This window comes from Arvicola amphibius, chromosome 11, assembly GCF_903992535.2.
Source record: "Arvicola amphibius chromosome 11, mArvAmp1.2, whole genome shotgun sequence".
NCBI lineage: Eukaryota > Metazoa > Chordata > Mammalia > Rodentia > Cricetidae > Arvicola > Arvicola amphibius.
The window spans coordinates 97,854,122-97,875,824 of NC_052057.2; the positions used below are offsets into that span (position 1 = coordinate 97,854,122).

General features: G+C 50.2%; 1 protein-coding gene across 1 annotated transcript in view; it reads right to left on the reverse strand.

Moving 5' to 3' along the window:
• Positions 1-19,916, reverse strand: part of Shb (SH2 domain containing adaptor protein B) — a 110,912-nt gene extending 90,996 nt beyond the window's left edge. Inside the window, exon 1 of the mRNA XM_038347874.2 lies at positions 18,677-19,916. Coding sequence (XP_038203802.1) covers positions 18,677-19,372 — 696 coding nt within the window. The 5' untranslated portion in view covers positions 19,373-19,916. The remainder of the gene's footprint in view (positions 1-18,676) is intronic.
• Between the last annotated feature and the right edge of the window lie 1,787 nt (positions 19,917-21,703).

The window sequence follows — 21,703 nt, forward strand, 5'->3', positions numbered from 1 at the left end:
AACAGCATTGCTAGAAAACCAAAAGACAGTAGTTCAAAACAAAACAAAACAAAACAAAAAACAAAAAAGCCAAAATAAAACAGTTTTGACATGAGAATGTGGGTAACTTAGGTGCAACTCAGACGAGATCGAAGACCTTCTGCATGTCTGGACCAGAGGTGGCATGCAAGGAACTAAGGGGGTGGAGTGGGTGGGATTCTCCATGCACTCAGAAGGTCAAATGGGCTTGGATAAAACATAGCAAGAACAAGTCTATATGGGCTATGATTACAAAGAGGTAACTAATACTGCAGCCTGGGATGAGCAACACTTCATGTCAGCAGTGTATTTCTGGAGCCCAGCCACACCTACTCATTTGCATACTTCCAAAGCCCCTTTTGCATGGTTAGGGCAGAACTGAGTGGCCAAAAACAGAAGCCAGTTGCCAAAAACCCTTCTTCATCTTTAGCCTGATAGAGAAAGTCTGCTGGCCTGTGTTAGACAAATGAGGAATTAACACTGGCAAACACATTGTCACCCTCGGGGCAACAGACTCACCTAAAACCCCTGCCGTCCCTCTTATCTGAGCAGTTCCCCCAGAGGCAGTCTCACAGTTCCTAGAAGCTCCACGCCTGGTAAAATGTGTATCCTCAGCAGTTTTAGAGGTTAAGCACCTAGGGCTTTTCCGAATCCACTCAGGTGAAGAGATGGGTGATCAGCTAAAGAACCACTACAGCAGGATGTGTGCCTTCCACACGGGAGGACTGGAAATCACAGGGAGAAAAGTAGTTTTCTTATGAAGTTGTGCAACTTTCCTCTGTGCCATTAACGGAGGGCAACAGTCATGTTTGGGCCTTGGCCTGATACTTAAAAACCTTCACTCACTTGTGGTTTCCGAATCCCTCTTACAGATGACGACATTCCAGGGGAACCTGTGGTCTGGAGGTGGCTGAGACCTTTGGAAAGAGAGTTGTGAACAAACCCAACACTGCCCATTTTACAAATGTAGGCACAGTGGCCCCCGACAGAATGGGACCGGCCCAAGGCACCTGGCCTTGGAAGTTCAAAGTTCATCTCACCCCAAGTGGCTACTGTGTTTGAGGTTCCATGCAGGCTATAAGGTGTCAACCGAAAATAAGTATGTGTTCTCAAGGAACCCAATCCTGGCGTCTAAATAATGCAGGCACGGCAACATAACAGAGAAGCCTGGCAGACCTCAGGCTTGGCCCTTGATCTTCCAAACACTTCCCACAGGAGAAAGATGGTGGTGCTTCCTTCCACAGTTCCACATGATCACAACAGGGCAATGCGGGGAACTCAAGCCGGAGAGCACATCATGTCTGAGGACCAGAGGGAGCACAAGCGCAACCACCTTCTCCCTGTGAGACTCGGGGTTCCTCTCTCCCAGTGCAGACACACCTGCAGCACAGGAAAGCACCCAGGCTCTGAAACTGCAGCAGGCACCTGTCACGCAGTCAGCCTGCCTCCTGCTGAGGACGGAGGAAAAAATGTACACCACACTCTGTCTCTGGAGCAGCAACATTCCACGGCACGACCACAGACATCAAGGCAGGACAGACAGACAGGACTTGAGAAACAGATGAGATCAAAAAGCAGGCTCCTGCTTTGGCAGGTAGCCAAGATAATCTCCACCTCCCCCCCCCTTCCTGGGTCAGGAATAAAGCCAGTCAGTCCCTCTACTATGGCCTCCCTCTACCTCCTCTGAGGCCCACTGGGCCTGAGGGAGTTAAGCAAGACAGGGTGTGAACTTCACCTTCCAGGGCCTGACAGTGCAGTTCCCATACAGGGCTAAGCACAGGCTGGGGCCACAGAAAGAGGCAGATGTCAGTCCACATCCAGCACCAAGGGCTAGCGCTGGCACGGATGAGCAAGCCTGGTGAGCTTATATAACAAAGGGCTTGTCACCACTTCCTGTGATCACCAGCATTCCAACACAATGAGACATGCTCAGCCCTGGCTTTGAAGTGTAGCAACTCATTCAGATGGCCCCAGCAAACTTCAGCTGGAGGCTGCCTACCCTCCCTACCTTCTCACTCCCTTCACAGGGCGCCTGAGACAGCAATGGCTATTGTTTGTGTGTTTTGATATTCTAGTTTAAGTTGTTTTTTAAATTTGCTTTTGTGACTAAATAATCTGCATTTGTTTTTGAAAATGCAAAATAATCCAACTTTTCTGTGACCTGTGACAACCACTGTTGACATTGTGGTCTATTTGCTTCCAGCCCTTTACAAGTATGTGTGGAAAGGGGGAGAGGCAGGGAACACAAACACACGGCTTTTAATTTTTTTTTTTTTTTTTTTTGTAAGGGGGGAATGTTTGAAGACAGGGTTTCTCTGCATAACAGCCCTGGCTGGCCTGGAACTCAGATCAGGCTGGCCTTGAACTCACAGAGATGTGCCTGTCTCTGCCTCTTGGGATTAAAGTCATGCATCACACCTACCAATATTCGGCTTTTTATGCCTTTCTTAAGCGTTTCACCTCCAGCTTCTCCACAGTCCCAGGGTATCACCGAATCAACCTCTGCTGACTGCTCCTCTTTAACCACTGGCAAGTGCCTCACATTAGCCGGGAGGTTGGGACTCAGGAAACTCCCAATGTTTTCCTTTTCTCCTAAATGTCCTATGACCTATAACTAAATCATTATAACTCTCTTCTTTCTATTCTTAAATAAAATCTTCAGACTCTCGCAGTGCCTCAACTGTGCCACCATATTCCCATGTTCCCTTGTTTTTCTGGGCATTCTTTTTGACTTAAAAACAAGCCAACAACTTTTCTGTTTGTTTGTAACAAGGTCTTGTGTACCCCAGAGTGACCTAAAATTCAATACATTTGTGCACCACTATACCCGGTTTACATCCTGCTGGAGTGAATTCAGGGCTTTATATTATATAGAGTATATGTGTATGTTGTTCATATATAAACAGGTATGTGGGTGAAGGCCAAAGGTGATTCTTGTCTCATGCCTTGATGGCTGTCCACCTAATTTTTTGAGACAGGATCTCACTTGGCAGGAGTTTGTCAAGTAAGCAAGACTGGGTGGTCAGGACACCCCAGGGATCTGCCTCCCTTTGCCTCCCTAGTGCTGGGATTATAAGCATGTTCCATTATGACACAGAGGTTCTAGGGAGCAAACTCTACGGTCCCACAGGGGCATTTTGAAATCAAACACATGACACATAACAATCTGCAACACACAGACTGCTACAGTGTGATTCCAAAGTCAAACTCATGATTTTGAGTCCCCCCCCACCCCCCAGATGCCAGTCAATGTTTGAACATCTCTGGAGCAAGGCTGGTAAATGCCAGAACTCCTTACAAAACGGTGGTCTTTCATTAAGGAGCAGGGTAAATCACACATTAGCTACCAAGGCGGACTAAGGGTGACAATCTGACTCACTGGTCTCCAAATTCTATACTGAATGCAAGGTTACTTCTGTGTCTAGTCACACAAGACTTTGAAATTCAAATATATAGCTTTTCAGAGGAAGGCAGGTCTCAACCAGAGCAGCTCTGATTCCTGTTTGAATTTTTTAGAAGTCCGGGGAAAGGCACAAGAATGCATGAACCTGGTGTCCTGTTTCAGTCTACTTCTATCACACAAGCATAAAATAACTCTAAAAAGGCAAGAGAGCATACCACCGAAATTTACTCTCATGGTACCAATGGAACACAAGCTGCTAAACTTTAGGGAACCTGAGGCTCCAAAGTGTTTGCTACCTACAGTACAGGTGAAGCCAGAGCCATCAGAGTAGAGGTGCTCTCAAAAGGAAAGAGGTTGCCGGGCGGTGGTGGCGCACGCCTTTAATCCCAGCACTCGGGAGGCAGAGGCAGGCGGATCTCTGTGAGTTCGAGACCAGCCTGGTCTACAAGAGCTAGTTCCAGGACAGGCTCTAAAAAAGCTGCAAAGAAACCCTGTCTCGAAAAACCAAAAAAAAAAAAAAAAGAAAAAGAAAGAGGTCCAGGTATCTGAGATAGGGTCAAGGAGGTGCCAGAAAATAAAAATAAACCCCACTAAAGAGATGGGGGAGGAGAATGGTATTTAAAAAAAATGAAGAGTCCATCTATGGACTACAAAGTGACCAAACTACTTCATCAGTAGCCCTCTGTGAGCTGCCACTATCAGCAGTGCCTGCTACACCAGAGGTGTCATGGCTAAAACCTTTAGAGATGCCTCCAAACAAAAGGCCTGCCTGGATAGTTTCTTGTTTTAGAATCAGGCCCAAAGCCACTTTACCCCACAGGGACCCAGAGTTAGACCCTGCCATGATGCAAGGGCAAGTAGGCAAACCCAGCCACACACCGGAGTTCGGTGTTTGTACCTGGACAACCTACGGCCCAAGTTCTGGCAACGTAGTCCAGGCTGTCACAACATTCTCAGCTGTCCTCTGGGTGACTGGCAAGTGATGATACCGACTCCCACCAGCCTGTCATTTCACAATCACACCACAGATGGATTTCAAATGAATCCAGGCCCCATGGAAGATGGCTAAGAGGCAGAGCAATTCCTCGATCTTTGAAGTCTTCCTTCTGGCCCCTAGCAGAGAGCACTGGCTGGGGGACCCCAAGACCGGCAAGCACCTTCCAGAGGCTGCTGCTTTCCTCTGGTAACCCAAAGGACTCTCAGCATTTACTGTTTCTCAAAGACTTTGTCCCCTGGAAGGACACTGACCACAAGTCACACGTCAGCATGAGCCTAGAATCCCAAGCTCCCTTTGCATTTTCTCCTTCAGAGGACATTCAGGACCACAGGGTGACTTCACTTTGGCTTCCTTCTAGAAGTCAGCATTGGTCCTGACACATGGGAATGCTTCCAACTCCATGTGATGTCAGATGGGACAGCAGAGCCGCCAAACCGAGCCTCAATGGCCAGCTCCATCCACCCTCAGAACACCATGCTGTTTCCACCAGCTCCTGAGTCCCACGTAGACGAGCCAGGCAGTTGTTCTGCCCGTTTTTGCTTTATGTTCCTCTGGAGGTGAGCAGCCAGCAGTTACAGTGGGATGCACTTCCACGCCCACCTAGCCTTTGGGACCCTGACAGAAATATGGATGGCTGTCCTAGAAGATGAAGTAACTAAAGATTTCCGCAGAGGGGATCTGGGTTATCAACAACAGTGATTCAGAAAAGCCTAGACCTCGACAAGTGCTTGGTCTGTTTCCCTCCACTGACCAACAGTGTCGTTCAGAGAGCTGCCTGAAAGGCCAGACACATGCTTCATAGCTTAAGTATGCAATCTTGGGTCAGATCCTTGCGGCCAGACCTTACACTTGCTTAACTGAGGTCTCTACCTCAGGGCTCCACTGAGGGCCCCCTCTGTAGCTCATCCCTCTGGGCTGCAGACACACGTTTTCCTAGAAAACAGATATGACCCCATTGCTTCCTAGCTCCAGTGTCTTACATACCCATCCTGGAAAGACTGGTGAGCTCTGGCTGGCCTCACAGTGCTGAGACCACCAGAGCTGATACAGAGCGGTGTTCTCAACATCCCCTGCACCTGAGCACAGGAGGTTAGGGGTGGACACAGCCCCAGGTCCAGCTCTGTCCATTACTAGCTGCATTACCTGTAGGCCTCAGTTTCCTCCTCGAAAGACTGAGGCTCGTAAGCCTCATAAAGCATGTGTGGACCTGTGAGCAGCACATACAGCCCTAGAACTGCCCTTCTGCAAGAAAGAAAAGGGGAAGGGCCCTTTCCGAGGACAGCCACAGGCTGAAAGCAAAGCCCTGAGTCTAAAGCTGGGCTAAGGACAAGGACAAACATTGTCAAAGTAATACAAAAGTCATAAGTTTCTTCCTACGCATCAGGCCCTGTGCTCTGCCACAGAAAGCAATGGCTTTCAACCCTACAGTGACTGGCACACTTCCCCTAAACATCATCTCATTTTGCCACCTGTAAAGTGGGGGAGCCTCATGATACCCCTTCAAAGACCAACCATGAAGCTCACACACAGCAAAAGTGACATAGAGTAAGTGGTCAGGAAACACTAGACTCATTAACCCTCTGTAACAGATGGAGCAATCTAGGCCTGGAAAAGCTAATATCGTATTCTAAGTTACACAGCATCCATGCCCAGGCACAGCATGTGAGATCAGGCCTTCTGATGCTGGTTTCATGACACAGTCAATGGACCACCAATAGGGTCCTGCAATGTTTGGGTCAACAGTTTTGAGTCTCCTGTCCTGCTGCTCCCCTCTATCTCTGAACCTCCCCAATTCACCCATGACTGAGACCCAGCTCCTCATCCAATCACTGTGCTAAGAACTTCTCCGCATGGATCTTGGCCCACCTACTTGGAACTTGCGCTGACCAGCCTCTTCTACTTCCTAACAAGCTCCTGAGTTTGGGCTTCATCAAGTCTTCCGCTGTAATTCTTAGCATTTGGTGCCCTGGCTGGGAACCTAGCCCTGTAGCACAGTTATTATAGCTTGCTCTGAGGTGATACCATCACACATTCACAGGTCATTATGTGGAAGAAGAGAGGTCAGACTGGATTTGCTTGACCCCACCAGAGTTTTACCAAGCTATACTATGTGCCACAGAGGAGGGAAAGGGATTTGGTCAGCAGAGCTCCAGCTGACACAATCACAAGCCAGGGGAAAATTCTCTAGAGAGAGACAGCTCAGTGTTGAATGTGCTCACTCACCTTGCACAGGACAGAGGTTCAATTCTCAGCACACATCATGGTAGTTCACAACCATCCGTAATTCCAGTTACAGGGCATCCCACACCCTCTTCTAGCCTCTAAAGGTACCAGGCATGCACATGGTGCACATACATACATACATGCAGGCAAAACACCCATGAGCATAAAAATGAATTACAAAGAAAAAAATCAATCCAAGCTGTGCAAAAGGCTAGCCTGGGTGGTAAGGGACAAATGCACTTATCATTGACGTTTTCAGGGATGAATGGGGTGGTCAGCTAAGGGATTTCCCAGGCACTCCCAAGGGCCCTATGGTCTAGGAGAGCAGGTCACACAATCAACCACCATGGGTTACTTAAAAACTGACATCCTGGCATAGAAATCAGGTATGGTACATTCCTATAATGCTAGCACTTGGGAAGCAGAAGCAGGAAGCTCCTTGCAAGATTAAGATCAACCCGATTTACACAGTGTGTTCCAGGATGCCTAAAGCATCATACAAGACCTGTTCCAAAAGAGAGGAGGAAGAAAGAAAAGGAAAAAGAGGAGGTAATGAAAGGGAGAAAGAAAAGAAACAACAAAACACAACATTCAAAACGTATGTGTGCATGCATGCACACACCCACACATTCTTGAACATGGTTGTGCACAGAGCACACATGCATATACGCTCACACACGTAAGCAAATATGGGCACATGCTCACATCCATGTATGCACACCCCCACACACATGTGAGCATACATACACACAAAATTAAGAGGAACCATGGCTCAGTTAATCTAAGGTATAAACTGAGCAACTCAAACTTTAAAATCTGTGTTCCCGTTGGTCCTATCGGCTGTCAGGCTGGCCTTCTGTTGAATGGAAGTGTTACATACAGTGAGTGCACTGAACTAGACAGATACTCCGTGGCCTCTTCAAACTACAGAAATTATCAAGAGTTCAAACATCTGTCCTTTCCTGGGTTTAACCCCCTACCTCTAAACACATCTGGTCTAAATCTGGTACTCCAGCATGAATTCATTAATGTCAGAGTCCCCATAACAGACATGGAAGGATAAACTAGGACCTAGCCGAAGCTGGGAATAAGACAGGCCTCTGAGTGAGAATGCAAACACCTGGGTTGAGGGCGACAGAAAAAAAATGAAGGAAACGGAAGAGATTTGTGAATACTATTTGCGCTGGATTTTGTTAAAGTGTTAAAAAGTGAACCTGTAGTTCCTACACTTTCCAAGGTCTCATCCATCCTTCACATCCAAGTGATCCTACCCTTCTATCTGGACGTCCATTTTCTCCGTCACTGTAGCCATCCTTCATGTGGCCTCCTTTGCTTCCTGCATTCCCACTTTCTTTTGCAGCCCCAGACAGAGGTTCCTGTGTCCTCAGGAACCCCTAACAAAGCCAGTGGCCACACATCTTCCCAGCTACTCAGTCAAATCCTAGCAGACACATTGACTTTTTTCTTGCCCATTCATCTGTCAGAAAAGCTGCTGAAGGGCACCCAAGTTCCAATGGCCTGTCTGTCCCCTCCACTCAGCCAAATCCAAGGTCTCTCACTCAGCAGGCCAAGTGCTCTACCCCTGAGCTACATGTCAGCCCTGAAGCAATCTTCTTTAGAACCTACATCAAATCATTCAGCAACTCTGCTCAGAACCTTCTATTGGCTTCCTAGAGTACAAGTGAAAGACCTACATAGGAGGCTCAAGGTCTCTCTGTTCCACACCCCTCGGAGTTGACCTGTCCCGCCCAAGGGTGTTGACCTCCGCACTGCCCCTTGAGCAGCCCTGCCAGCTCCTGCCTCCCCCTCTTGCCTGGCCCTTCTCTGGTACAGCTCGCAGTATCTGGCCTTTCAGTAAAGTTCCTTCTAAACTCTACCCTACATCTTAACCCCGGGGGAACGAGGTATTCATATTTAGTTAGGTTCTATTCCTACCAGCTACACAGAACAGCACCTAGCATGTAGCACTTGTTTTTTGAGACAGGGTTTCTTTCTCTATATAGCTCTGGATATGTCCTCGAAGTTGCTCTATAGACCAGGTTGGCCTGGAACTCACAGGGATCTGCCTGCCTCTATCTCTGCTGGGATTAAAGGCTTCCGCCACCAGCGCCCACCAGGCAGCATGTAGCACTTCTAAGCAAGAGCTACTGAATGAATAAAAGAGAATACATAAACAAGGTCATTCTCATTCCAGTTGGAGACTTTGGGTTCAGCCAGCAAATCCTACTCAGTGAACCTCCACTCTCCAACACACACACACACACACACACACACACACACCTGTCAAGCCACAAGTTACTGTAAGCGCCTCACCAGCAAGGGCTGAGTCACTCCCCAGGGTCCTGACTAACCCTTTCTCCATCCCCAGGACACCCCCGCCACACAGACAAGCTCCTTTCCCTTCCAGCATGATGGGAAATCCAGAGCTCCCCTTGGAGAAAACAGAAAGGAACTGAATGACCAAGAGGAAAAGTCAGTCCTTCCTGGCTCAACATTGAGAAAGCTCACGCTTCTCAGGAAGTCAGTACCTCTGAAAGTGAAACATTAATAGAAATATTACTGGAAAATACCAAACAGGAAGCAAAGGAAAATTCCATTGTGGAAGCAAGGCCCTCAGTCCATGTGCCTCAATGGTCGCAGCAAAGCACTGAATCGAAACACAGGAAGAAACGGAACTCAGTCAGGCTGTCACCCTTCCTGCCAACTCCAGCTCTGGCCAAGTGGCCTCCCCACCCTGGTTTAGAGGGCATTGGCCTCAGAAGACAAGGCTGCCAGTTCAGCTAGAACTTGCAGAAGGGCAGGGCAGGCTCTGCTCAACTCTCCATCTGCAAACGGGGAATTCAGCGTCTTCCCCAAAGTGGGTCTGAGAAGCCAGCGAATTACAGGCATAAAAGTGACCACTGTGCTGTGGAATAATTACAAGATCACAGTACCGGTCACTCTTACGCGGTACTGGGAAATTACAGAGTAAAGTAAACGACAACGCAGAACTACTCGGGTGTGAGATGCAATTGGAGGTGATACAGCACAGTGGTTAGAAACAGACTCTGGACCCAGCTCCAAATCTCATCTCTGCGTTGTACAAGCAAAATAAATAAATAAATAAACGGAAATTATAGTAGCACATACATCAAAGGAGGGCAGTGAGAAGTAAGAACTGCATATAAAGCACACAAAACAGCAGGTGGCATGCAAGACAACCGGCTAGCATGACTGTGCGAACTCCCCTAGCCACACTACTCTTTCTCTGCCCAATCATCCCCTCCTCAGAGGAGGCTTCCTGGCTTCTCCATTGAAGGTATTTCCCCTCCTCTCTCCACCTGAGTTCCATGGTGCTGTCCAGACCACCCTCTTTGCAGGGTCACTCTTAGCTCACCCCAAACCTGTTTACATATAACTTCTGTCATGCACACAGGTCTGTGTTACCCAACCATGCAGCAGCCCCAGCTTTCAATTGTAAAGCTACAAGTCTCAGGTTCTATTCTGGGCCGGTTGTGTACAGGACCTATGTAGAGGTCACAGAACCACCTCAAAAGGTAGGTCCTCTCCTTTTACCACGTGGGTTCCAGGGATCAAACTCAGGTTGCTGAGCCACCTCTTGGGCCCCAAGTCCAGGTTTTGTTTTGTTTTGTTTTGTTTTAAGACCAAAGCTGACCTCTGCTTCTAAAACACAAGTTAAACTCACCAGAGGAAGGCTTGGCTGCAAGACCAGAGGAAACCACACCTGCTTCAAATTTGCCTTTTAAAGCCAAGGTTATAGGACAGCAATGCTTTGGGAGCAGGGAGAGGACAGGAACAAGTCTCAAGGTTAAGTCCTAATCAGTCTTGTTCCAAGACCGTCTCATTAGTGAAGACGGTCACCTGACTGATCTACTTTTAGGAAACTTAAGTTCTTTCTTGACACAGGCAGAGAGAGGTACCACCAGCTTTCATCTTAAAGCAGCACACACGCACCCTAGCCAATCCTTCGGGAGAGGGAAGGTCTGGTGTCATAATGAGAAGACATGACAATTACAAGGCACACGTTTTATGCAGCTGTCCTCTGGGACGCGCCTACCCTGTGTGCAGAATTTCTCTATAAAATAACTCAAGTACAGGATTAACATCTCCTTTGTGGAGTTCAGCAGTGGACAGAGAGGGGAGAGAGAATCCAGCTGTGGTTTTGGAAAAGTAAGGAAGGGAGGCAAGGAGGTGAACATTCGGTGTGAGGGAGAAGAAACACAACCATCACAGTGAACAGCAGGGCCTGCCAGTGGTCGTTTAAACTGGGAAAGAGTAAGCCAGATTAGTGAAGAGCACACGCATAGTGGGCTCAGAGCACAGGCGTGCACCTTGCCCTGACACTTGGAAGCTGTGACACGAGGTTCATCACTAACTGCTCCATACCTCATCATCTTTATCCGCAGATGGGCCAACAGTACCTACAGAACAGCCCCAGATTCCAACCTCAGGAAACTTCATGGGTTTCTGCTCTTTTCTGGAACCCCATCCTGCCATCTGAACATATGTTGAAGATGACTCAGTGAAGCCCATCAAGACCGGAAATGAAACTCAGTATTTTATGCCTAGGTAGAAAACTACGACCCATGGGCCAGCTGCCTGGCTTTGAAAATAAAATTTTATCAGAACACAAGTATTCCTTCTAATATATTCTTTAAGGCCGCTTTTAGCTGCAATGGCAGAGCCAACCAGCTGCAGTAGAGACCACCTTGCTCTCAAATCTGAAAACATTTACTACTGGCTCTGGCCCTTTAAAAAAAAAAAAAAGTTGGCTGACTTGTAGTTTAAAGCCCAGGAGGCCGGAGTGCCCTGTGATAGAGCAACAGCTGTTACAGTATTTGGACCTAGTACCTACAGTGCCCGTGAGGACTTTGGGACCATGGAAGTTGTTAGAACAAAGCCTTCTGGGGCATTAACACTGGAAACGGCTTTGACAGCCATCACTTCTCATGAATGGGGAACCTGAACTCAGCAGAACTACAGCAATAAACTCTGGTCCTAACCTTTTCCAAAGAGGACTTTTTTAAGGGCTGGAGAAGATGGCTGTCAATCAAACAGAAATGGCTGACATTTTGACCCTGGCTTCCATTGATCCTGACTAGTGATTTCTGTGAAAAGACAAAACAACAGGTCGACTCCCTCAGGAAGGCCCGGAGTCAGTTCTGTCAACTGTGGGCCCCTCTGTACCTGCCCATCAGGCCCACCACCCTCTGCATGGCAGCGTACTCTTCCTCCCTTCCCTGCTCAGGCCTCTCCATTCATCCCTTCCCAAGAGTCAGCTCAGCTGAAACCTTGCGGCAACCCTCCTTCACCTGCCAGCATTCAGGCCTGTCCAGCCCTTGGTACACACCTCAGCCTTTCCACAGGTTCTGTCTGACACAGTCTCGGGCTTGAGAACCTAGTGTCCTTGTTCATTTCTCGATACCCAGGGGAAACTGTCTTCAGATCTTTCCTTGGATACCACAAAGTATATATAGGAGCTTAAGTCTCCTATATAAAATAACGGAGTAGGACCAGGTGTGATGGCACACATCTTTAACCCAGCACTCGGGAGACAAAGGCAGGATGATCTCTGTGAGCTCAAGGCCAGCTTGGTCTACACAGTAAGACCCTGTCTCAAAAGAATAAACAAAATAAGGCAAAAGGCACAGCGATATTTGTCTTTCATGTATATTATGCCCTGACTGGCAAACTTATAAGACCTAATACAAAATAATACTACATACATACATAATACTACATACATAGTTATACAAGTGTTAAGAAATAACAAGATTTTCTCTCAGCTTGGGATGGGAGGGAATTCAAGGTACTGGGGATTGAATCCAAGGCCTGGTTGCTGTGCAAAACCTTCTTCCGAGATTGAAACATTCCATCCTTCAGGAAGTTCCTTCAGCAGGAAGGTAAACAATTCAAACTAGCTTCCTGAAGTCCCTGAAACTGACCAGACTCACTAGGCCCCTCCCTGCCTGAGTAAACGAGAGAAGGAGGGAAGCTGAGCTGGGAAGCCTCTCAGAGAGGAAAAGCTGAAAAGACTGTGCTGTGTCACACACTAAGTGAATGCTAGACAAATAAATATTCTGCCACTAAGCAACACCTCAGCCCTCTCTTTTTTTCTCACTTTTCTTTTATGTTTTGCCTGCATGCTATCTGTGCATCGTGTATGTGCCTGGAGCAGGCAGACACCAAGAGAAGGCATTGGACCCCCTAGGCCTGGAGTTACGGATGGTAGTGAGCTTATGTATCAGCACCATGTGGGTCCCAAGAATGGAACCCAGGTCCTCTGGAGAGCAATGAGCACTCTAAACCATTGAGCCACCCATCTCTCCAGACCGTCTTTTTACTTTGAGAGAAGATCTAACCTGTCCAGGCTGACCTTGAACACACTCTGAAGCCGCCCAGATAGGTTTTGAATTTATTATTCCTCAACTTCCAGAGTAGCTATGAATACAGACCTGGCTTTCCCTCGCCCCATCTGAGTGCCAGGTGGTTATGGTTAAGCTATGACCAGGCAGCTGCAGAGCCCGGACACACAGCCTTCTGTACCCTGATGTACCTCTTCAGCCACACTTACTTCCTCTAAACTCCCGCTGCCTAGAGAAGAGCTCAGAAACTAACTGCTAGGTGTTTTCCTTTTTCTTTTTTTTCAAGTTAAAAGTTATTATTCTGTAGCTATGGAAAACCTGTTAGCTCTGTGGATGCTGACAATATACCAAGTGTTGGTAGACATTAGCATGTATTTAAAACTTGGCAAAACTGATGTCATGATACATCTTGACTTTCCCAGGTGTACTGGAAACACCATTTAATTATGACAAAAGAAACACCACCAGCAGAAAACGTAACTGGATGAGACCGGTTTGGCTGCATCCAAGGAGACCCACAAATACCTGGCTTCTCCACCCCTCCCCACCCCCTGGCTGTCCTGGACCTGGCTATAGACCAGGCTGTATGGAACTCACAGAGATCTTCCTGCCTCTGCCTCCTGAGAGCTGGGATTAAAGGTGTGCGCCGCTACTGACTGACTTTTTGGGGGAGCAGTGTCGTTTTTCCCCAACAGCATGACTGCAGGACTATTAGCTCTGCCTATATCCACCTACTACAGTTTTCTTTCCTCTCCCAGGAGCTCAGACCCTTACCACCCCCTCACCTGAAATATATTACAACTGCCCCCTAATTCTGGGCCATCTCCTCCAGATGTGTGGTTCTCAACCTGTGGGTCGTGACCCTACGGGGTCACATATCAGATATTTACATTGGAATCAGTAGCATAATTAACATCTGTGAAGTTTCAATAGAATTATCTTATAAAGGTTGGTGGCCACCACAACATGAGGACCTGTTTATTAAAGCAGCACTAGGAAGGTTCAGAACCACTGCTCTAAGAAACACCCCCTCCCATGCAAAAACTCACCTGGGAGAATCAAACTGAGGCCCCCACCCGGTATCATCACCCCACCCCACCTCTCCTATGGTCTCACCTCTCATTTCCCAAGAAGACCCACTGCGTATAGGCTCTGGCTTCAAAAAAAAAACACCCTAAAATGATGCCTTTTGTTTGTTTTGAGACAGGGTTTCTCTGTAGTTTTGGAGCCTATCCTGGAACTCGCTCTTGTAGACCAGGCTGGCTTCGAACTCACGGAGATCTGCCTGCTGCTGCCTGCCTCTGCCTTCCAAGTGCTGGAATAAAAGGCACGCGCCAGCATCGCCCGGCTTCCTACAATGACGTCTTACAGCCGTGGGAGTATATGCACACGTTGACACACAAGCCCCGTTACAGCCTACAGTCAACTCGTCCTGCTTCATACCTCTGCCCCCAGTTTCACCTTAAAGGCCTACTTCCCAGATAAAGACCTCCCCAAGTTCTCAAGGCAAAAGCCCCATAGGGGAAAATGATGAAAACTTGCATCCACTTCCTCCAGGAGCTCAGACCGAAGATCACTGCACCCTTAACCTCAGACTCTTTTCCCACTCAACTCCCTCTCTTACCCCATCTCTGAGCACAGGATGCTGGTTAGCTAAGTTATGTTACAGAGACTCCGAAACAGTGAAGTCTCTTTCCCAAGAGAGTCTATAAGGAAAATAGATGTGGTAGTGGGACTGGGATGCAAGTTATGTGCCCCAGGACTCACTTGCCTGGAGAACAGGATGACATCGTGTTCAAAAATGAAAGGCAGTGTCAAAGGGCAGGAATAGGACCCCAAAGCTGAACCATGGTGTGAGCAGCACAGCAAGATGGCTGCACGGACCACCAGCTCCATTGCACGACACAGAAACTCTTGACTCAGGTTTGGGGTTAAAACTGGACCCTGGCGCCGGGTGGTGGTGGCACACGCCTTTAATCCCAGCACTCGGGAGGCAAAGGCAGGTGGATCTCTGTGAGTTTGAGGCCACCCTGGTCTACAAGAGCTAGTTCCAGGACAGGCTCCAAAGCCACAGAGAAACCCTGTCTCGAAAAATAAAAAAAAATAAAAAAATAAAAAAAAAAAAACTGGACCCTGGCACAGGCCAGTTCTCTAAAGGCAACAATGGGAGGCTAGGCTGCCCCAGACTAACTAGGGTTCTCTGAAGCCACTGGTAGGGACTGAAGACAGGCTCAGGGATGTTCAGGGGGATCACAGAAGGTCTGGACTTCCAAATGCTGTCTGCTAGAAATAATGTGAAAACCAGACTGCCATCTGAATGCCAGATGGGAGATACTGGCCACATACTGAGCTGGAGATGTGCACCTGCAGCCTGGACCCAAAGTGGTCCTGGTAAAGAAGCGCCATCATGGCATCCGGCTCGGGGTTCTCAAAGTGGACCCAGGAACAATCACTCAGACACTTGTTGAAAAGCACTCTCAAGGATCCCACCAGAACTGTAGAGTCACAAGTTTCAGGAAATGAGCCAGAACAAGAAACACGATGGGGAGAGGAGCCGTTTAAATGTTTGCTGTCCTCCAGCCATGGCATGGCCACTGTACTCATAAACTCACAGCAACTACAGTTACCCACAGGAGACCTGTACAAGATCAAGCCGGTCAATAATCCTAGTATGGGGGTGGGGGACCCAAGAGGCTCCACCCCAGCTGAGGAGCTACTAGCAACTGAGAGCTGAGGATGGGGTGGCCCTTGGTAGTCTGCCCATGCCCACACAGGCAGCACTAATCCAACTCAGGAGGTGACTTCTTAAAATAGGAGATTAAGGTAGGAGCAGCTGTTGTTGGGGAGGAGGATACAGAGGGAGACTGGGAAGTTAGGAGTGGATTTCATCAAGATACAATAGTATATATGGGGGCTGGAGAGATGGCTCAGAGGTTAAGAGCACTGACTGCTCTTACAGAGGTCCTTAGTTCAATTCCCAGCACCCATATGGTGGCTCACAACTAACTATGGTGCTTTCTTTCATGCAGGCACACACGCAAGCAGAATACTGTATACATAGTAAATAACTAAATCTAAAACAAAAAATAGTATATATGTATAAAGCTGCCAAAGAAAAAACAAATGTGCAGCAGTTTTTTGTTTTGTTTTTTTAAATAAATTGCAGAGGAGGGGGCTGAAGATGGACGTAGCTCCCTGGATGGAACTGCTTGTTTATCATGTACCAATTGTATCATGCTGGGTTCAATTTCCAGTACTGCATAAAACTAGAAGGTCCATGCCTGTAGTCCCCACACTTGGGAGGTAGAAGCAGGAGTCAGAAATTCAATCCTAGCACTCCAGGAGGCAGAGGCAGGGCAAATCTGAGTTCGAGGCCAGCCTGGTCTAGAGAGTGAGTTCCAGGACAGGGCTACACAGAGAAACCCTGTTTTGAACACCCCACACACACCAAAAAAGGAAACTGAAACCCATCCTTGGCTACCCAGTAAGTTTAAGGTAAGCATTCTTTGAGCCTTGTCTCAGAAAATAAAATTGCAGGACTAGATTCCGGTAATATTTTAGCCAGCCTTCCAGGGACACTCAGTGCCCCTGTGCTAGCTAGTCTGCGGCCTTGCAACCACTCCCTTGCTGTCCCCTTTCCTCCTGATAGAAGGAACATCTGGTAACTTCCTCCCTTGTCTCCCAAGACAGACAACTCTTGAAAGATCAAAGCTATGTACAACAGAGGAAAAACAGCCCAGAGAGAGTTTTGTAAAAAACGTCATTCCCTGACACCATACAACCCAGTTTACAAGACCAGGGCCCTGCAGCCCCTCCAGGGTCCTCTCCGTCCCAGCCCCAGATTTTACCTGCAGTCCTCTAAAGGGCAGACACTTCTCCAGCTACCCGCAATCACTACTGGCTCCAGTTCAACAATGGTCCTGCCTCAGAGATGCCCTCCAGAAGCCCCCATCGCAGGATGGCCTCTGTCACAGCCCTCAATACAGACATGCACAGGACAGGGTTCCCCTTCCAGTACCTGCTAGAGGAGCGCTAAGACCCATGGGAACTATCTGGTAACAATGAAGCCAAGTATTAGACACACTTTAAGTTTCAGTATCATTACCAAGCATTTCAAAGTCTGAACTCTTAATTGACAAAAAAATTTACTATAATTTTGAAAGCCACCAAAAAAAAAAAAAAAAAAAAAAAAAAGACTTAGCAAGGAGGCTGAACCACTAGCAGTAGGACAAAGAAAGTCTGCCCCCTGGGGGGTGGTCTTCCAACAATGGTGAGTGGGCTGCAAACCTCTGGAAAGCTTAGTTATAACTTTCAAATGTAAAAGCTCCAGGTTCTCCCAGTGGGCAACCAAACCAAGCTTGGCCACTACGAAGCTGCAAGAGCCTTTCCTTCCTGAAACACCAACCACAAGCCTCAACCAGACTCAGCACTCAGCAAGGACATCTCTTTCGCCCCCTTGCTGGGTGTGCAGTCACAAGGGCTTCCAGCTCACTGTCAACCGAGTGTGGCATCTTGGGTGCTTGGGAAGTCCCAGAGCACAAGCTTTCAAGGTGAGCGCTCACACAGTTCCCGGGAGCACAAGACTGCTTCACACTGCACGCATCGCACCACCCATCCTGGACAGACAAAGCAGGAGGGATTGACCCCAGGAAGAAAACTAAAGGAGGGCACCCCCCAACTCATCTCTCCCAAGCACCAGCAGACAGGTAGAAAATGTCTCCCTGTTTGGAGATCCAGGCTCCACCATCCCAGGCAAAAGTTTGAGCTTCCAAAAAGAATGTGGGGGAGAAGCCAGAGCAGAGGCCTGACAGCCAAGCAACCCTGCCCTAAGGATCGAGATCTCTCGCTGGGCCTCAGATTTAATCAAAACACTGCCTCCACTAGAAGTAGACAGAGCAAGTGTTTTATGGGGGAAGGGAGAGCAACTCTGGAGTGTGAAGAGGAGTAGAGGGGCCTTGGCTGTAATTAACTCTTGCTAAGAAGCAGGGGAGACTTGATGCGTGATTGGCAGGGGGTTACCACAAAGGCCTCTCGTCCCCGAGATTGTACTATAGGGATGGAGTCAGGAGAGAGAATGAGGTGGGCAGAGATTGGTCTCCTTTTAGCAGAGCTCCTCCGGAGCTGGGGAGAGGAGGTAGGAAGTGCCAGATCGGTGAGTTCTCTGGGAGGACGGACATTTGGACCGGAAAAGCCTGCGTGGGGGTTCCCAATACCGCTCCAGTACAACAGGCCGCCTGGCTTCGGAAACCTGGCACGCAGAGTGCGAGATTCAGAAACATTTACATAGACACATTCAAGGAAAACTATAACCCAGAGAGTCCCTTTCCTGCTCTGGACCTCAATTCTCATCTATATCTGGGAGGGGGACCACCACACAACCGTGAGATAAACGAGCAAATGCTTTTTTAGGCCCGCCAAAGCTCACTTTACTGGGGGAGCAGGAAGGGCTGGCTGGGTCTGTCTTCTGGGTAAAGCTAGGCGGGGTGCTCTCGCTCAGGCTGTGGGCTCGGTAAGGAGGCGTTTAGGGAGCAGTAGCCAAAGAGACGGAGTCTGACCAGAGTGCGCGCCGGAGCCTAGACTCCAGGGTGCCAGACCAAAGTTGACTCGTAGGGCTTGGTCAACGTGGCAGTGCCTCAGCTTCCCGTGCCCATCAGTAGGTTCGGGTCTTACCTTTTCTTTCTGGCCGGCTCCGGTCTCCTCGGAGGCACACTTGTTGAGCAGCTTTTTGCCTCCGCAGGTCGTCGGGCTCCAGGTGCGACCGCCGGAGCACACGCCTCCCGGGGGATCCCCCGCAGCACCCGCACTCTCCACTTTGATAAGCCGGTGCTTCGGGGAGATATAGCGCACCTCGGCTGGCGTGGCGGGCCGCCGCTCGCTGCTGCTGCGATAGAGGTGCGGGGAACCGGAGGATGAGGACGAGGACGCGGCGGCGCCCGCCCCCGACGCCGCGCAGCAGCAACCCGCAGAGCCCGACGCCGCCGAGAAGGCTCTTTGGCTCCCGCCGGGCTCCCCGCCGCCGCCGCCGCAGTAGTCCAGGCGGCACATGGCGCGCAGTTTACGCAGCGACGAGCCCGGCCCGTTGTACGGGTCCTCGAAGTCGCGCTCCTTCTGCGCGCGGTAGGCGCGGATGAGGTCACTCGTGCTGCCGCTGTCGTCGGGCAGAGAGCCCGACGAGGCCGAGAAGCAGGCGGCGGCCGACCCGCAGGACGCCGAGGAAGCCGAGCAGGCCTGCGGCAGGGCCTGTGGGGGCTGCTCGCGCCGCTCGCCCCGGCGCCGCTGCTCGCGGTAGTCGGGCCTCGGCGGCTGCGGCGGACTCTTGGTCTTGCTGTTGCCCAAGCTGAAGTACTTGTTCAGCCACTTGGCCATGGCGAGAGGCCGCCTAGGGCCGCGGCGCGCGAGCCCCGTCCGCCGCCGCGGCCATTCGGGGGGCAGCGCTGCCGCCCAGTCCCGCAACGCCCCGGCCCCGGTGGGGGGGCGTGCGGGGTCTCCGTCGCCAAGTTCAAGTTCTCGCAGCCGCCGCCTCCTGCTGGCCGCCGCCCGGCTCCGGCCGCTGCAGCACAGTCCTCCACCCGCGCTGCGCTCCGCCCGAGCTTCGGATCTCGCGCCCCTCACGGGCGCGTCTCATAGGGTCCCCGGCCTCAAAGAGCGGAAGGCCGGGAACCCCCCGCCTCTCACACCCGCACCGAGCGCGCCCCCCCAGCGGAGCGCGCCCCTGCCCCGTGCGAGCCGCGACCGACTGCGGGCTTCTCCAGTACGCCGGGGCAAGCCCGGCCCCGCCGTGGGTCGGAGAACAAGCGAGCGACGGAGAGAGGCGGCCCGCGCCCGGCGGAGCCCGGCGCGCCCCTACCCGTCCCGGAGGCGCCTGCTGCTACAGCGGCCGCCGCCTCTGCCGCCGCCTCCCGAGCCGCCGCGTGTGTGACACTCGGCCGCCAGAGCCCGCCCTGCGCCGCGGCTCGGCCCCGTAGGCCCCGCCCCTTGCACCGAGGCCCCGCCCCCACGTGAGACCGGGAACCTCCCCTCCTCAGCACGAGCCACCTCCTGCGGCTGCCTGGGCGCCAGCGCCCGGGTCGTGCCCGAGGGATTCCCGTGTCCTTCCACTTGGCCGGCCCTGCCTCCCTCCGACTGAGACTGTGGCTCTCCGAGGCCAAAGCTGTCTGTGCAGTTCCCGGGGACCCGGGACCCGTGCACCCCAGGAATAGATGCCCAGCGTTGGGGTAGTCGGCTGAGTAGACCAACGCACGGTTCCTCTTTTTGACAGAGAGGACCGTGCGGAGGAGATGCCCTTAACGAAAGAGCGTGAGTCCCTTTTCTTTTTAAAGGGACAGAGACTCCGGTTCAGTTTTTCCGGAGCCGGGTCTTTGAAAGACTCTTTATGTTAATGAGCGTATTAGCAATCCAGATGACGGATGCAGACGCGATAGGCGGCTGGGACCCGGCGGGGCACCAATCCGGGAGCAAGGCTAAGGGGAGGTCGAAATGTTTGCTTACCTTTTCACCTTGCAGGAAGTGGGGCTTTAACCCCGTTCACTGCCAACCTAGTGGAACCAGCTATGTAAACATTTAACGCTTAAGGTTGCAGGAGCTGGCGAGGCCCTATTTGATCCAGAAACGATTTTACAGATGGAGAAACTGAGGCCCCGAGGTAGATCACACTGATGGACTTAGATACCAGTCCTGGGTTCTGGTGGCTCCATAATGATGTGACTTAATGTGGTTATTTCCCAAATGTGAGGAACCGAGGCCAAAGGTAACTTTCCTTGGGGTCTACTCTCAGAGAAGGTAAGCATGATCCTTGTCAAGACCAAAATTCTTACCTGAAAACAAGACATCTGCCTTGTAAACCTTAATTCTATTTGGAATTTAGGCACCCCCTCTCCCTATATAGCTTAGGGCTAAGATGTGTGTCCCTGGGAGCTGAGACATTCCTTAAGAGTGCTGATTTGCCAAAGTAGCACTCTGCACCCATAATCTCCATCTGTCATCTGGACATTGTGAGTCTGGCACACTGTCCGGTGTCTTGTAGGAGTAGTAATCTATTAAAGTAGGCAGCAAGTCCAGGTGGATCCTGAGACTGTGGGACCTGGTGGGCCACAGTGTCATCTCTTCTAGACTCTCCCTGTGACCTATCCAGGCTCAGGCCTGAGACCACAGTGAAGAACAGCCAGGCCCAGCTCTCAGAAGGCTGCGTTCCACCTACGCACAGTCAAGCTATTTGTCTCTCTCATTCCCTATGAGCACTTGAAGTTCCTAACCCCCACTATGTTAACCCCCATCCCAACAATATCAGAAAACACTGCCACTTACTTCTTACCTGAGACCTATTCGTTTAGCATAGGAAATAGTCCTATAGTGTGCACGCACCACAAGGCTGCCCATATGGTGTCTAGAGCATAGGCAGAGGCCCCAGAATGCTTAGATGTTTATTTTGGGTATTCCCTAGACTTAAATGTCTCAAATTACCCTTTAAATCCTTGCTCTGCTGCAAAATCTCTTAATCATTCTGCATGGACAGAGGCCCCAATTAATGAAAACATACACACACACACACACACACACACACACACACACACACACCAAAGGCCAGGACATCTTCATCTGAAGCCTCACCTCCATTCAGCTCCCTCCCTTCAGCTTCTAGGTTCAGGAAGGAAAAGTGGTCAGATCCTGGCAGTATGCCAGGACACCTGGGCCAAGAAA